The sequence below is a fragment of the Netta rufina genome, assembly GCF_964035555.1.
Source record: "Netta rufina genome assembly, chromosome: 1".
Lineage (NCBI taxonomy): Eukaryota > Metazoa > Chordata > Aves > Anseriformes > Anatidae > Netta > Netta rufina.
Window position 1 is genome coordinate 3,285,322 of NC_140123.1, and position 15,645 is coordinate 3,300,966.

The following is a 15,645-nucleotide window of genomic DNA, read 5'->3' on the forward strand; positions in this document are numbered from 1 at the left end:
TGGCAGTGCCTTTCGTAAAAATAGTTTAGAAAGGCTCTTTCCTGGAGTTCATTTAACACAGCTTGAGCTCCCAAAGGGCCCTGCAAACACATCCCGTGGCAGAAGCCAACGCGAATCACAAATAGGATGCGGAGAACCAAAGGATATGGCACCATAAATTGTTCCCTCTGAAGCTTTGTGCTGAAACCCCGGACACTCTGAGAGTCTAAACCAGTGATTTTACCCCAAAGATACCACCTCATGTTTGCAGTCTCTTTGGGATCCACAGCTTCTTGGAGACACCCTGCAATGAGGAACATGTTCCCCAGAACCCCTCTTCATCCCATCCTCTGTCAGGAGGACCCACCAGCAGAGACAGATCCGAGCGCAATCACAGGGCACAACTCAACATCACGAGCTGTAGCATGGGAAATAGAAATATTTATTATTTTCCCTTTATGAGAAATAAAGGGGAAAAGGAAATATCTCCAGCATCTCACGGTCTGACACTGATTTAACCGCCAAGTCTTGCTTTGAGCAGAGGGTTGGACCAGACCCCTCCAGAGGCTCTACACGCCGGATTATCCCATAAATCAGTCTTCTGAGAAAGCCACGGCCACCGAGCCCTGCAGGATGGTTGCCCTGGCTGTGCACCTTCGTTTAGGGCTAACGAGCCCTGCTCCAGCTTGCCGGAGCGGTTGTCAGGGAGGTTGCCAGGGAGGCTGACATCAGACGTCCCTTCCCTATAGATTATCGCGCACAGCGGCACCATCGGTTCCTGCTGGAAGATGGGAGGGCACCCAGAGGAAGCCCCCGAGGGCATTTTGCGTCACCAGCCCGGGTTGCCTAGCACCGCTGGGACCGTGGAGAAGGGCCACCAGATTTTTTTTCCCCCCTGCGTGTCCTATCTGGGAGCCAAACGGTGCCGGGGACGGAGCAGAGGAGCTGCGGAGGAGATGGCAGAAGAAGCCGGAGAGCTCAAGGTGCCCTTCGTCCACGATGACCAGCTCACCCGCTGCATGCGACTGAGGGTCCAGAGCCTGCAGCAGAAAAAAGGCAGGCCCCAGGACGGCGAGAAGCTGCTGCAGCCCAACGAGCACGTCTACCGGGTGGATTTCCTCCGGCAGCACAACCTGCGCTTCCTCCGCTGGGACATCCAGCTGGAGAAATGCGGGAAGGTGACGGTGACCGGCACCTCCCAGCACTGGACTCCCGATCTCACCCACCTCATGAACCGGCAGCTGCTGGAGCCCGTGGGCATCTTCTGGAAGAAGCCAGGGGCCGAGGAAGTGGAGTGCAACGAGGCCGATGCCCAGGAGTTTGGGGAGCGGCTGGTGGAGTTGGCCAGGATCCGCAAGGTGATGTATTTCCTCCTCGCTTTCACTGACGGCCTTGAACCTGCTCAGCTGAAGGGCTCCATCGTTTTTAAAGCCTGACCCCCTTTTGCCTGGCCCTCTTCGCTCCAGCTATGCTTCTGTCTTTGTTTATTTTCTCTCTTTCGTTCAGTTCTTTGTTGCTTTTACGGGGTTCTTCATTGAAGGATGGCATCACAAAAAAAAAGCGGAGAACAGCGTGGTGCTTGGGGAGCCCCTCACCCCTGAGAAACGTTCCCAAAATGTGCTCCTGCCTGTCTGAGTGATTGGGAAGAGGGAGGATGAGCCATGCTGTATTTGCCTAAGTGAATTCAGCTGGGATTCACCAAGCCTGACTGTCAGGGCTTGGAAATATTTGGCTCCCTAACCCCTCCAACCACGGCACCTGGATACAAAAAGCCTGATGGAAAAATGAGAACCCGCCACGCTACAAACCTGGAGAGAGCCCTGGCTTCCAGTTTCCACCCCAACCATCCAAAAGAGGGGGCTTGTTGGAGATGGAGAACTTCTTGCAAGGATGCTGAGTGCTTGCAGTGGCTGTGGCTGCACAATGTCTCCGAAGACCGGTCCTGTGGACGCTCACCGTGCCGTCAAGCCCAAGAGGGGAGGTGGGATTCATCTTGTTGCCCACCTCGTGCTGCCTGGGGATTTTTGGAAACGGGAAGGGTTGGAGCAGGAATGTGTGTGCAGAGCCGGGCAAGTGAGCCAGCAGCTCAGAGCAGGCTGTAGGTCTGAGCCAGCAGGGAGTCGCCTGCAGCAAAGCCAATTTGTGCATCGTTGTGGCCTCAAAACACCCAGGAATATATTTATCCTCGAGCATCTATGGAGAGCAGCGAGGCTGCAGAGCGCTTCACAGACCACAAATTAGGAACCTGCTGCTGCTGTCCTCCAAAGGCAGATATCTCCTCCTCCTCTCTCCGAATGCCAAGGCAGGGACTGGTGCCTGGGTGGTGGTGGGAGCAGAGCAGGTAGAGAGTACCTCTGGAAATTTAGGAGCAGGAGATGTGCCTGGCTTGTCCCGTGACTGTGAATGAACTGCTAAGTTTGGACATCCTTTTTTCCTTCCACCAGAAAGCGGAGGGTACTTTGGTGGAGCTTCTAGAGATGAAAATGTGCTTTGAAAAAGTGTTATTATGATTGTTCCAGCAGTTTTTGCTAGGATTGCACCCAAATGTGAGCGAGCACTCCTTAAGGTCTGGACGGAAATTTTCCTGGTGTATATAAGGAGAGGGCAGTGATGGGAAAGCCAGGATGAGAAGGCTTCATACCCATGCCGTACTGATTTGTGGGGGCCATCCCAAAAAGAGTCCGAGCTCTTCTTCTGAGCCCCCCAGCCCACTGATAGCATATTAAATGGTAGGCACCAGCTGTGTCAGACAGAGAGGGAAAGGCAAACGGGAAGATTTCAGCAAGCTACTTGCTGGAGAAATGGTGGGAGCCTTGAGTCTCTCCTGCAGACAAAGTTCAGCAACCACTGGATCCCACAACCATGCCATGTGCTCTGCTGGAGGAGCTGATATTGCTTTTTAAACCCCAAAATGCTGGACCCAAAGACGAGAGGTAAAAGGGGATCCATCTCTGCTTGGCGATAGCATGGACAAACTGCAAGCCAAACCCCCAAAGTTTTTGGGGTCCCAGAAGACCTTCTTACAGGAGACCCCTCCCTGTACATCCCAGAGCAGAGCTCCTGACTGCAAACCACATCAGACCCAATAACAGGACTCACTGCCAACCTCCAAAAGGGTTTTTGCATGCCAGGTCTCAAAACATGCCATTGCTACGTTGCTGGTTGCTTGGGTAGAGTTCCTGCAGCAGGTCCCTTGCTTGGTATTGATGTACCAGAGTAAATAAAAGCCTAGTCAACAGGGTTCCCCACCAGGACTGAGGCTGTGTGTGTTTTCTTCATGCCCTTCTTGGTAGCTGCCCCAGTCCTGCATGCAGCAAAGCAGAACTCACCAATATCCAGGTTACTGTTGGTATTTCCGAGCACCTTTTTGTCTTGTGAAAAGAGCTTTTACCTTTTTCTTTCTTTGAGCTTTATTGGAGCATTTTGTGGTCAGTCTCTGGAAGGGTTTGAAGCTGGGCAGAGGAGGAGAAATGCTCCTCGGGTGGATCTCACCTTTCTGCCCGAGCTGAGGGTGGGAGGTGAGTGGGGCACTCTGATTTCTCTCTCCCATAGGGCAGATGATCCACGTTATAACCCCACACAGTTTCAGCAGCCCGTAAAGGCTTTCAGGTACTCCACTCTGTCCCATCTCCTAGGGGAATTTCGTCTCAGTTTGTTCAGCACAGCAGGGTCCCTCCCTCCCCTTCCTCAGCTGGCAAATTCCCAGCAGAAAAACCCCTGCTTGGAGGAGTCAGCATCTACAAATTCCTCTTCTAGTCACAGATGTCTCTCCAGGGTCACAGGTGCCTTTTCTTTTAATTAGCCACTCCTAATAAAAATAAGAAAAACCCTAAACCGGCGTAGGGAAATGTTACAAATTGGAATCTGGTATTTCTGTGTCCCCAATTTACCTGTCTCTGCGCCCTTTCCCTGTAAATTTATCCTACAAAAGTGTCACAGCTGCAGATTTTGGGAGCCCCTAAGCAAAAAGCAGCACAGTTGTGAATGAGATGCCACCTTCAGTGCCTCAACACAGCTCAGGTTGAGACCACAACTCAGGAGGACCCCTCGGTGGGCGGTCCAGGCCATGCTCTCCAGAGTCCTCTGAGAAAGGATGGAGATATCTGGGGAGATATCTGCCCTACCGTGCCAGTCCATGGCCACAGACACCCATTTCAGTGGGTGGAGGAGATGGAGGGACCCTCATCATCCCTCTGGTCAACGTAAAAACTGCAACCACAGCTCCTGATGCCACCAGCAGCAGAGAATGCTCTCAGCATTGTCCCCAGATGAAGGTGGAGGAGGACATCTCCTGCCACCGCTGATGGCAGTGCCAGCCCTCAGAACCATCCAGCTGGAAGTGGCAGCTACCAGCTTTGGCTCGGTAGCTGCCTTTAATCAATGCTGTAATCATTTCTAAGCCCACATTAATAGCGAGTTGATTAGCACAATGGTCCTCTATGACAATTCATTAGCATGAGCACCAGTCAGGAGGGAATTGATGAGGACTGATGGTCTGACCTTCCCTGGCAGCATCCCAGGGGGAGTCTGGGGCATCTTTTATTAGCACTCCTGGAAAACACCAAACCCTCCAAAAGCGGCTCTTTTTCATGGCTCTGTCTGCTCTGCTTCTATTGATCCAGACCACTCAAGAGTGCCAGTGAGCTCAGGGAGCTGATGGCATCGTTAATATTTCAATTGTCTTTAATTCCGAGAAGCAATAAAAGGCCTGGTCTGGATCATTTCTGGTATTTAAGGAGCTGGGGGGGTTGTCCAGAGAGAGGGCTCTCTGCAGTGCTACAGATTTGTGGCAGCAACCACCAAAAAGCACAAGGCTCCAGCAGCTGGACCAGGGCCAAGGACTGGTGCTGGGGTCACACCATGGCCCAGGACTTCCTAAAGAGCCTCTTCCCATACCTGTGTCCCATCCTGTCCCACCCCAACACTTACAGCTTGTCCCCGCAGGACAGGCAGTGATTATTTAGGTATGCTGGAGCACGCTCTGGTAATTATTGTCCCCGTGGGCACAATGGGGCTTTTCCTCTCATAGGTCACGACACCTGGGAAGCAGTTAAGTTGGGGGTTGGACCCGATGATCTCTTGAGGGCCCTTCCAACCCCTACAATCCTGTGATTCTGTGATTCTGTGAAGCCAAGAAGTGAAGGAGTGTACAGTCAGTCACACCTGCATCAGTCAGTACTTGTTAATTTTCGTCCCCATTAATTACACAGGGCCTCACAGCCCACTCTGGCCATGACATAGGACCACGTTATCTTCACCCTCACTGAAAACTCTTTGTCGTGTGCCTCTGTCCTGTTTCTAAACAAAATACATTTCTTCTGAGAAGTAGCAGCTGTGCATGGCTGTATCCATTTCTGGCCCAGCTTTTGGGTGGATTTTTCATCTGATGGTGCTCACAGACATGTACGACTGTGGCCATTACCCATCACTTTTGCCTTGTCTCACTGACAGTGCCGATAGCCGTGACACCAAACCTGTACTACCTCAACCCCTCAACTGCTTCAGTGTTTCTGTCACCTCAGTTCATCTTTTCCTCCTTTCATCAAGCCATCTCCCTGTGCTTGCTTGGATAACCATGGCAGCTCTTGCCAGGGATGAATGGGGACCCTACAGCGATGGGGATCTCGTTTTCTCCCACTTTTCTTTAGTAGAGCAGACGTACAAAGAGTGATGCTCCCTGTTCATTACCACCCAGTAGATGAGTACAATACTTGCTTTGGAGACAGTCCAATCACACCAGAATCAAGAAAAAGGACCGAAGAAGAATTTTAACGGTACCCTTCTGACACTAAAATTCACAAACATTCGGTCATAAGAATAGCCATCAATGAGATCATGCCAGTCCATGTTCTAGAGGCACCTGGATAATGTCCTCAATAGTATGCTTTAACTTTTGGGTAGCCCTAAAGTGGCCAGGCAGTTGGACTTGATGATCTTTGTAGGTCCCTTCCAACTGATCTGTTCAATTCTATTGTAAAAACTTTCCCAAGAATAGACATCCTGAGTCAGATCAAGGACAAAAAAAGGTTGCTGTTCCAAAAGCCTGTCTGCAGCAGTAGATGGCAGCAGATTTCCAGGGTAAAATGATAAGAACAAGGTCAAGGAGAGGTATAACAGAAACAGCTTATCTGCAAATCTAGTCTGCCTTGGAAGAGCCAGATGGGCTGTAAGCAAGCCCACCTCCCTCATATTCTTCCCTATCTTTGATATTGTCTTCATTAGGTGTGAGATGGGAACTAAACCTAGCAAAAAAGGGATTAACCTGGGTGCACATCTCCTCTCTGTCTTCTCCCTGTGCTGAACATAGGTCATCCCGGACTGGAAGGAGCAGGAGTGGAACCCTGAGAAACCGGAGAGCTACGCAGGGATCTTCCACTTCCAATTCTGGCGCTTCGGGCAGTGGCTGGACGTGGTGATAGATGACCGCCTGCCCACGCTCCACAACCAGCTCATCTACTGCCACTCCAACTCCAGGAACGAGTTCTGGTGCGCCTTGGTGGAGAAAGCTTATGCCAAGTAGGTACCTGGGCAGTTGCAGGGCAAACTGGTACCTGCACACCATGGTTTTCCTCTCAGTTCATTCATCACTTGGCTTATACCAGTGGAAAATGGTTCTAGTGACAAAATGTTGTGGGCTCCATGGGTGTCAGATGCCAACTACGAGTTGTAGGTGGTTATTTCTGAGTTTGGTTCATTATTTAACAAAGTGTCAGATGTGGCGATGTGATTTTTCCTTCCTCCATATGAAGGTTAATCTTTTCTTCAAAGGGATGCATCAGTTTTTAGATCAGAAGTAGACCAAAGGCTGTTAGGGCATTATTTGTGATCATGGTCTCCACATCCAACCTGGAACTTAACAATTTGAGGTTGCTTTAGCCTCAAATGGAACAGATATCTTGTCAAAACAGCAGCTTTCCTGGAGAAGAGTGGGACATCTCTCAGGTAGACAGAAATTTGAAGAAAAACCCTCCACTAGCCTTGATTTACCCTCAGAGCAAAATATCCTCCAACTCCACTTTGATTAAATAACACCTATCCCCAGGATTTCAAAAGCACTGCAAACAACACAGATCCTATTCTTTTTCATCCTTTTTTTTTTTTTTTTTTTTTTTTGCTGTCTCCTCCTACTGAAAGATTTCCTACAAATTTCTGTTCTTCACACTGCCTCAAGAATTGTCGTAGGTCTCTCAAAATGCCAGTGCTGTTGTTCCATTCCTGTCACCCTCTTTCAGGCTGTCAGGCTGTTATGAGGCCCTGGATGGAGGCAACACAGCAGATGCCCTGGTAGACTTTACTGGTGGGGTCTCTGAACCAATTGACCTGACCGAAGGGGACTACATCACCGATGAAGCCAAGCGAAACCTCCTCTTTGAGCGTGTGTTGAAGGTGCACAACCGGGGAGGCCTCATCAGCTGCTCCATCAAAGTAAGCAACATTGCCTGTGTGGTCCTGGTCTCATGGGAATAGGCATTTTAGGATGTTGTTTGTCTTACCCTGTTGGAGACATCTAAATTAGATCAGAAAAATTTTGACCAAGGGATCCTACTTTTCCCTGTAGATGACAAAGAGACTCAAAACTGGACCCAGCTGTATGTAGTCCTCATTGCTATGTCCAAGAGCCCAGGTTTATCCCATTACCATTTAAATACTTATCACTGAAATACTTTAAATTTAAGATTCACTTCCAGAAAAAAACAAAACAAAGCAAAACAAAAAACAAAAAACATTTTGTTGTCTGTGTGCAGACTTCTCCACAAACACTGTGTGCCAGTTGTCCCAGTATAACCGGTAAGATGAGCTTTATCAGTTGACATCAAGGGAACTCAAAAACCTCACACAATAGGTGAAGACAAGAAAGGATCTAGTACCTAACACAACATCTGATACTTCTGCAGAGGCAATTATCTCTCTCCCTGAGCGTTGATGTCTTCTCCTTGTGTCCCCCTGCCCAGGCCACATCGGCGGCTGACATGGAGGCCCGCCTGGCCTGTGGGCTGGTGAAGGGCCACGCGTACGCGGTGACAGACGTGAGGAAGGTCCGCCTGGGTCACGGATTGCTCTCCTTCTTCAAGTCGGAGAAGCTGGACATGATCCGCATGCGGAACCCATGGGGTGAACGGGAGTGGAACGGCCCTTGGAGTGACACGTGAGTGGGACAGGCAGCAGTAGCACCATTTTTGTTGGTAGAAGCTGGGTTAGAGTAGGCCCTGAGGCATGAGACAATTTGGCTATATCTACACCCACAATATTGTACAAGGAGTTGTGGGATGCTGCTTTAAACAATGTCCTAAGCCTACTATTTCAATGGGGTGTTGGTATTTTTTGCCCTGGGGTCCCTGAAGAGCACAAGAGGAGGGTGGATGAGCTTGGCAGACCTCATTGAGGCTCCGATGGGTGTTGTGGTGAAATCATTGGCATTTTCACTCTTGTTAAGGATGGTTTTACCTCACCTTTCCACTCCCAGTCTTGTTCCAGACAGACTAACACCCAGCAGAGTCAGTCTACTGACTGCTGTGTTGTCTGGGGATGGGATGGGATGGGATGGGATGGGATGGGATGGGATGGGATGGGATGGGATGGGATGGGATGGGATGGATAACTAAGGGTTGGTATAACCCAAGGCTGTGGTTGGTGTTATCCATTTTGTTACCCTTTTTTTTTTTTTTTTTTGTTATCCAAAGTCTCACCCAGCTGGATTCAGCTCCACTGGTCAGGAAGGAAGTAAAATTTTAGGACCATGGTTCAGTGGGTGACATTGGTAGTAGGGTGACATTGGTAGTAGGGTGATGTTTAGACCGGATGATCTTGGGGGTCTGTTCCAACCCTAATGATTCTGTGGTCCTCTGCTTCTCCAAACCATCCTGCACTCCCCCCACATCTGGGAGACAAGCTAACCAGAGCAGTGTGGGGACTGGTTGAATGGCTGGAGCTTTATATATGCTTCGTGCCCCTCAGATCCTTCTGACGCCAAGTAGCCCTTTGAATTCCTGTGTCCCCTTGCCCTCGCAGTAATGATTCTGCTCTCGTCCCACAGCTCTGAGGAGTGGCAGAAAGTGAGCAAAAGTGAAAGAGAGAAGATGGGGATGACAGTGGAAGATGATGGAGAGTTCTGGTGAGTCCCTCCTGGGGTTACTGCCATGGGCTATGCTCGCAGAGTCCTCCCACTCCGTGAAGCATCTGAGTCACAGAATCTTAAAATCATAGAAGAGGCTGACCCCCAGCTCCCCACCCCTTCCTTTCAGGCAGCTGCAGAGAGCAATAAGCTCTGCCCTGAGCCTCCTCTTCTCCAGCCCAAACCCCCCCAGGTCCCTCAGCCGCTCCTCACAGGACTTGTGTCTTAGGCCCTTCCCCAGCTTCAGAGCTCTTCTCTGGCCACGCTCCAGGGCCTCAATGTCCTTCTTGTAACGAGAGGCCCAAAGCTGAACACAATTTCCACTTCCATGCGACCAGCTATCCAGAGCAAAAGGCCTTCCAAGCCACAGGATCTTTAGTGGGACCTCCTGATTGAGCCCATGGGTATTAGCTTTGGGTGGCCGTGACTACGCTAGTTCCAAACAATTTCGGTAGGGTACTCTAAACTTGTTGAACATAACAGTCTCACCAGGTACACATTTCAATACCACATGTACACCTCCATGTACATGCATGGAGGAAGAGAATTGCTCTGCTTCCTCCACCCCAAAATGTAATTCCTCTGTGTGAACCAAAGAACCATTTACAGTGTGCATGGGGAAAGGTATCTCCATCTCTTTGTTGGTGTCAGCCATCCGAGGCTACCCACACACACTCTCTAACAGGTGATCAGGAAACTCCCTGCAGCACGCTGCTGAGGGGAACAAAGCAGCATAACCCAGCTCTGTCCTTTCTGACTTAGGATGACCTTCGAAGACTTCTGCAAATACTTCACGGACATCATCAAGTGCCGTCTCATCAACACATCCTACCTCAGCATCCATAAGACCTGGGAGGAGGCAGTGCTCCGTGGGGCGTGGACCAGAAGTGAAGACCCCTTGAAGAACCGCAGCGGAGGCTGTATCAACCACAAGAACACCTTTTTGCAGAACCCCCAAGTGAGTCATGTACCCTTGGACCTTCTGGAGCTTTCACACATGCTTCCAAGGGTTGAAAGGTCCTACGGGGACCTAGAGGGCCAAAACAGCTGCCAGACCTTTATGATTTAATGTGCTCATGACCTTTCTGGGGCTGAGACCCCTGGGCACAGTATGACCAGCATCCAGGCCAACTCTTTTAACCTTATCCCTCTTAATAGGGAAGCTACATCCAAGGGCTTGGCACAAACAACCAGCAAACTGTGCCACAGGGTAGTGGTGGTAGCTGATGCTAGTTAAACAAGGCCAGGAACCTTTTCCAACTATTTGGATGCCTGAATGATCAAATCCCATTTTCTTTCCTCAAACCTTGGCACTGTTAAATATTCTCAGACAGATGCAGTCTATATGGCCACTTTCTTCTAACTGGGCTTTCAGAAAAGTCTCTGCTGTGTGGTTAATCTCCTGGAATAAGCTTTTCTGTCCTGCTCTGAACTGGTATTCTTAGTAACATGAGACTTTTTAAGTCCTTCATCTAACACAAAGATAAAGGATGCTCTTGTCCATTGCAGGAGCTGTCATCAAGGATGTGAGAGAGTTGTTTTCAGCCCCTAGCTCTTTATTAGCCTTTCTTTTAGGTCTCTGTGAACATAATTCCTGCTTCCATGCCTCATATGAGGACTTGTGGCAGACTGCAAGGGATGAAATGCTCTGGTATAAGACTTCATCGTGACACCTTGGATTCTGCTGAACAATTAAAAGATGGGCTTACCCCCACCCATGCCCGGTGCTTCTGTCTTAGTGTCCTTCCTCACCTTCCTCTCTTTGCTTCCAGTATGTGTTTGATGTGAAGAAGGCAGAAGATGAAGTGCTGATCTCCATCCAGCAGAAGCCAAAAAGGACCAGTCGCAAAGAAGGCAAAGGAGAGAACTTGGCCATAGGCTTCGATATTCATAAGGTAGACCAGGAATCCTACATGTTAACCCAAATCCTCTCCTTTGTTAACCCAAATTTGTTAGTAGTTGAGTGCTACCCCAGTGTTGCATGAGCACTGGTATAATTTTTAATTATTACTCTGTGTGCCTCCATGGGTGTCCTCAGCACAGCCTGCCCCCCTCCAGTGACGGTGAGAGATTTTAGAAGAGATTTTAGAAGTGAGTAGTGACAGCACAGAAAGGTTCTCTGTGCTAAAGGCAATGGTTCGTCTGTCACCTCTGAATGCTGAAATTTGCCAGACTGATCCTCTTGGAAGGATCTTGGCTTGCTGGGCCTCCAGTGTCAAGCTGGAATGAACAAGAATGAGTTCATGTGCCATGAGAACTGTGAAAGCCATATCAAAGCCTACTTTCCATCCAGTTATTTGGCACCATTTTGCCGTTTCTCTTAATTCCAGCCATTCCAGCCCTGTGGGATCAGTCCTTGCAATCTACCCCTCAACTGGACACCGGGATGTTTTCCCTGCTGACTGTCCCACTGTGATCTCTGCCCAGGTGGAGCTGAACAGGAACTACCGCATGCACACCCTGCAGCAGAAGGTGGCCAGCTCCATCTACATCAACTCCCGCAGCGTCTTCCTGAGGACAGACCTGAAGGAAGGCCGCTACGTTATCATCCCCACCACGTTTGACCCTGGGCATGAGGGCGAGTTCCTCCTCAGGGTTTTCACAGATGTGCCTTCAGATTGCCGGTAAGGAGCAGCGATGGGGAGGAACTGGCAATTTGGAGAGAGCCTTGTGCTTTTTACGGCAGGAATTGGCCAAAGCCTTGCCCAGAGCTGCTGCTTGGCTTCCTTCCAATGGTGGCCAACAGAAAGGGCATCTTTACTGCTCTCTTTACAGAGAAGTTCCCACTCTGCTTCTAAGCATGACTTGGGAGAGCTTCTCAACCCTGGGATGAGAGGGAGGTCAGAGTAGAGAGCAGAGTGGTTGGTTCATACTCCTTCCATCCTGCTAGAGACAACTCCTTGGCTTTGCCATCAGGTGAGGCTGGGCACGTCTCAAAGGCTACGCATTTCTCCCCAACAGAGAGCTGACGCTGGATGAGCCACCACACACCTGCTGGAGTGGGATGTGCGGCTACCCGCAGGTGGTGTCCCAGATCCACGTCCTTGCTGCAGCTGGGCTCAAGAACCAGGACTCCCAAGGAGGTAATGGCCTTTCTCTGCCTGTCGTGTAGTCCCAGAGCAGCTGGGAGGTGGTGGTTTCAGGGAGAGAAGACACAGGTGGCTTCACCAGGTGGGAGGTAGCTGGGATTTATGATATGGCTAAATATCCATATGGGATACACAATCCTCACATCATTTTTCAGTGAAATTGTCTGGTTTGGACACCAGAGGAAGAGAAAGTCTGTGGAGAATCTCCATGGAGAATCAATCTCACTTCTTACTGTCAACATGATCTGGGAGCTGTTTTATTTAAGCTGTTGGCTAGGATTCTTGGGAGAGCTTCCCAAAAACAAGCCCTTGGCGGTGGTTCTGTAATCTTCCAGGCTTTCCTCCTGAGTACAAGCAGTTGTAAAAGTCAGGAATCATGTTTAAAAGCCTGTTAGTAGGAAGGACAGACAGGCAATGGTACAGGCTGATGTTCTGGGGGAGGCTTCACCTCATTTATCACATGACACAGAGGAAGTATTCCTATAAAAGTGTTCAGGGAGGGAATTTTACCCAAAGTAGGTTGGTTTTTTTCTCAGTTTACTCGCAGTGTGCCTGTGGCAATGCAGGGAAATCTGCAGCCAAAAGTTCCTGAGCTGTTCACAGAAACAAGAGTCCTTCAGACATGGGTATAAGCAGATTATGGAGCAATAAAACATTTTTTCAGCAAGATGCCCCTGGAAATGGCTTTTCCCAGCTGTGTTCCAGCTGCTCAGCTCCCACCGCCAGCAGCCGGCTGGTTTGGTGATTTCCAGTGCAATGATACCTCTCCCAGTCCTTTTTACACTGCTTTGGAAACAGTGATTTACAGACTGGAATTTGGCTCCAGCTATGATGGAATACAAGGATTTTATGAGATGTCCCAAAAGCAAGGTCAGTTTGGGAAAACAGCTGTGAAATCAAGCAGCTGTGTCCTACCAGGGGAGCCGGGACCTTGCAAACAGAAAAAAGGTGAAGAGGTGGTCTGGCAGTCGAAGAGGTGACTCTTAAATCCCTGGCCCTCAGGAGGGGCTGGTTTGTTTCTCCTCATTCCCTTGGACAAGAAAACACATTCACCTGGTCTATGTTTCCATCATAGCTACTAAAGCCCATGGTGAGAAAATGCATCTGGCAGCTAAATTTCCACAGCAGTAACTCAATCTCTACTGAAATTCCCAGAACCTGCACTGGTTTCAGAAGGGAAAAGTGTTGTCTGATGAGGGACTCTTCCTTTCTCCTAGAAGCTCAGGCTGTGAGCTGGTAGTCTCTGAACTTGGTAACTCCTCTCCCCATCTTTGTAGCCTACTTGTTCCCCACGAGTGCCTTGTTCCAGCTGGGATATTGCCATAATCTTCCTTTCCCACTGACCTGGTACACATCCTTCATGAATCTCTCTCCTGGCTTCCCATCTACCAGTTTAATCTCCCCTGGATCCCACTCATTTTCCCTGTTTTCCCCTCAGTGCCCAATTTTTCTCTTCCTCATGTTTCTTGCTACCACCAACGATCTTTCCTTTTTTTGTCCTTTTAATCTTTTCCCGGAATTCTTGCTCACAACCAATACTCTGAGAGCAGTCTTCACCATTTTAAAAACCTTTTAAATATATTTCCATCCTCAGGGTCCACATTCTGTCACTGGTTCCCCATCAGTGCCCAGATCCTTCTTGGATCTCATAGCTTAGCACATCTTGGCACGTAATTTTGGCCCAGCTTTGTGCTGTCTCTCATCATCTTGATCACCCAGCGTTTTTCTTACCCCAGCATTAGTTCTTATCCTGAAAGGCATTTGAGTCTCATTCAATCTGGGAGGAATTTAAGATGTGCCAATGATTTGTGCACAGAGGTGAAAAACATATGCCCTGCTGAGCTAGCTTGTCCTCCCCTTAAATTAACACCAAGCCTGGTTCCAGAGATAATGAGCTGCAGTGGGAGCAAATGGGTTTTTGCAGGCACTTTTGGTTCTTCTTGGTGTCTCCTTGCATGAAAAAAGATCCATGAGCCCAGCTCTCTTCTCCATGGCTTTATTTCCACCTACCTTCAGCAAATCCTTTAAGGGAGATGTAAGCATGACAGTGTCTTCCATCAAAGGTTAATCCCAAAGGCAAGGAGCATTCAGAGTGAGGAAGGAGGGCTTCAGTAGAATATGGGATCACGGAAGAGGTGGCCACATCACAGCAGTCTGTCACCATCCCATCGGGTGACCAACCTAACAGGGGAAACCCCAAGCCCAGCAGCAGAGCTTCATGGACATCATATTTGGAGATATCCAAAGGATATCCATCTCCTCTGGTGGGGTGTGGAGGAAAATTGCTGCATGCAGTCCCTGGAAAAGGTCTCTGAGAAAAGGCAGGAGATACAAAAAAATAATAAAAAATAAAAAGGTTTAATTCCCTTTTCTCTCGCCAGGAGCTGACCCTTACGTGATCATAAAGTGCGAAGGGCAAAAGGTTCGCTCCCCGGTGAAGAAGGACACGGTGTCTCCAGAGTTTGATGTGAAAGGCCTCTTCTACCGCAAGAAGCCAGGACAACCCATCATAGTTCAGGTACCAGCAAACCCCTTCTTCTCCCCGACGTGGGAAGGTTGGTTGTGTCCCTCGACGATCCACCCTTACCTGTTCTCTTTTCTCCAGATCTGGAACCACAACTTGATAAGTGACGAGTTCTTGGGCCAAGTGGCACTCACGGGAGACCCCAGTGACCTGCAGGCTGTGCACACGCTGCACCTCCAGGACAAAGGGAACAGGAGATCAAACGATCTGCCTGGAACCATCGCCGTGAGGCTGCTCAGCAGCAACGTGCTCACCAACGTCTGAGCCCTCAGGGACTCTTCTCTGGTGCCACATATGTATATATATATATACAGACGTGCACACACACCCATATATATACACCCAGCCTCTCTACCACCTGCAAGTGTGTAGGAACGATGCATGCATTCCACTCGAAGGAGCCAAATTTGTGTTCTCAATGTTCAAAACGGTGCCTTTTGGGGGAACCGCAACGATCCTTCTGCCGGCGTCCTCTGCAGCCCCATCACCGCCGCGCACCCCGGGGCATCTCCGCGTGTCCCGACAGCCAGAGCACGATGCCCGGGTGCTCTTTGTTTACACGGGGCTGGCACGCACGTGCCACCGTGCACACGTGTGGCTGCCGTGGTGCCACCAGCCGCTTCAACGCCTCTTCAGTGTCTCTGCTTGGGTGTAGAGTAGGGCGCGGGGAGTCCTCTCCCCGCGAATTGCCATTTAATCGCTTATCCGAAGAGGAGGCCACGTCAGCAAAGCAGAAGTGGAAAAATAGATTGGGGCTTTTGGGATGTTGTCCGGGTTTCTGAAGGATGCAAAGATGCCAAGGAGCGTGGTGGGACAGTTGTTCTCCAGAGCCAGGGTTTTTGAGCCGGTCTGGTCTCACCTCCTGTGTGTGCCTCTCAAACTGCCGTGGTGCCTGCTGTCTCCATTGCTTCGTGCAGTCCCTGTCTCTAGAGCTTGAATTT

The 15,645-nt window shown here is 49.7% G+C and overlaps 2 protein-coding genes across 2 annotated transcripts in view; both read left to right on the forward strand.

The window, feature by feature from the left end:
- Window positions 1-14,968, forward strand: part of CAPN5 (calpain 5) — a gene marked incomplete at both ends in the record, with an annotated part of 29,104 nt that extends 14,136 nt beyond the window's left edge. The window contains 10 exons of the mRNA XM_084305990.1: window positions 6,287-6,495; window positions 7,212-7,404; window positions 7,932-8,125; window positions 9,014-9,091; window positions 9,854-10,049; window positions 10,864-10,986; window positions 11,519-11,715; window positions 12,053-12,174; window positions 14,562-14,698; window positions 14,786-14,968. Of these exons, the coding sequence (XP_084162116.1) occupies window positions 6,287-6,495; window positions 7,212-7,404; window positions 7,932-8,125; window positions 9,014-9,091; window positions 9,854-10,049; window positions 10,864-10,986; window positions 11,519-11,715; window positions 12,053-12,174; window positions 14,562-14,698; window positions 14,786-14,968 (1,632 nt within the window). The remainder of the gene's footprint in view (window positions 1-6,286; window positions 6,496-7,211; window positions 7,405-7,931; window positions 8,126-9,013; window positions 9,092-9,853; window positions 10,050-10,863; window positions 10,987-11,518; window positions 11,716-12,052; window positions 12,175-14,561; window positions 14,699-14,785) is intronic.
- OMP (olfactory marker protein) lies at window positions 936-1,415 on the forward strand (the record flags this gene model as incomplete). Its single annotated transcript, XM_084306285.1, has 1 exon — window positions 936-1,415. One exon carries the CDS (start codon window positions 936-938, stop codon window positions 1,413-1,415), a length of 480 nt encoding a protein of 159 aa, XP_084162411.1.
- Window positions 14,969-15,645: the final 677 nt, after the last annotated feature.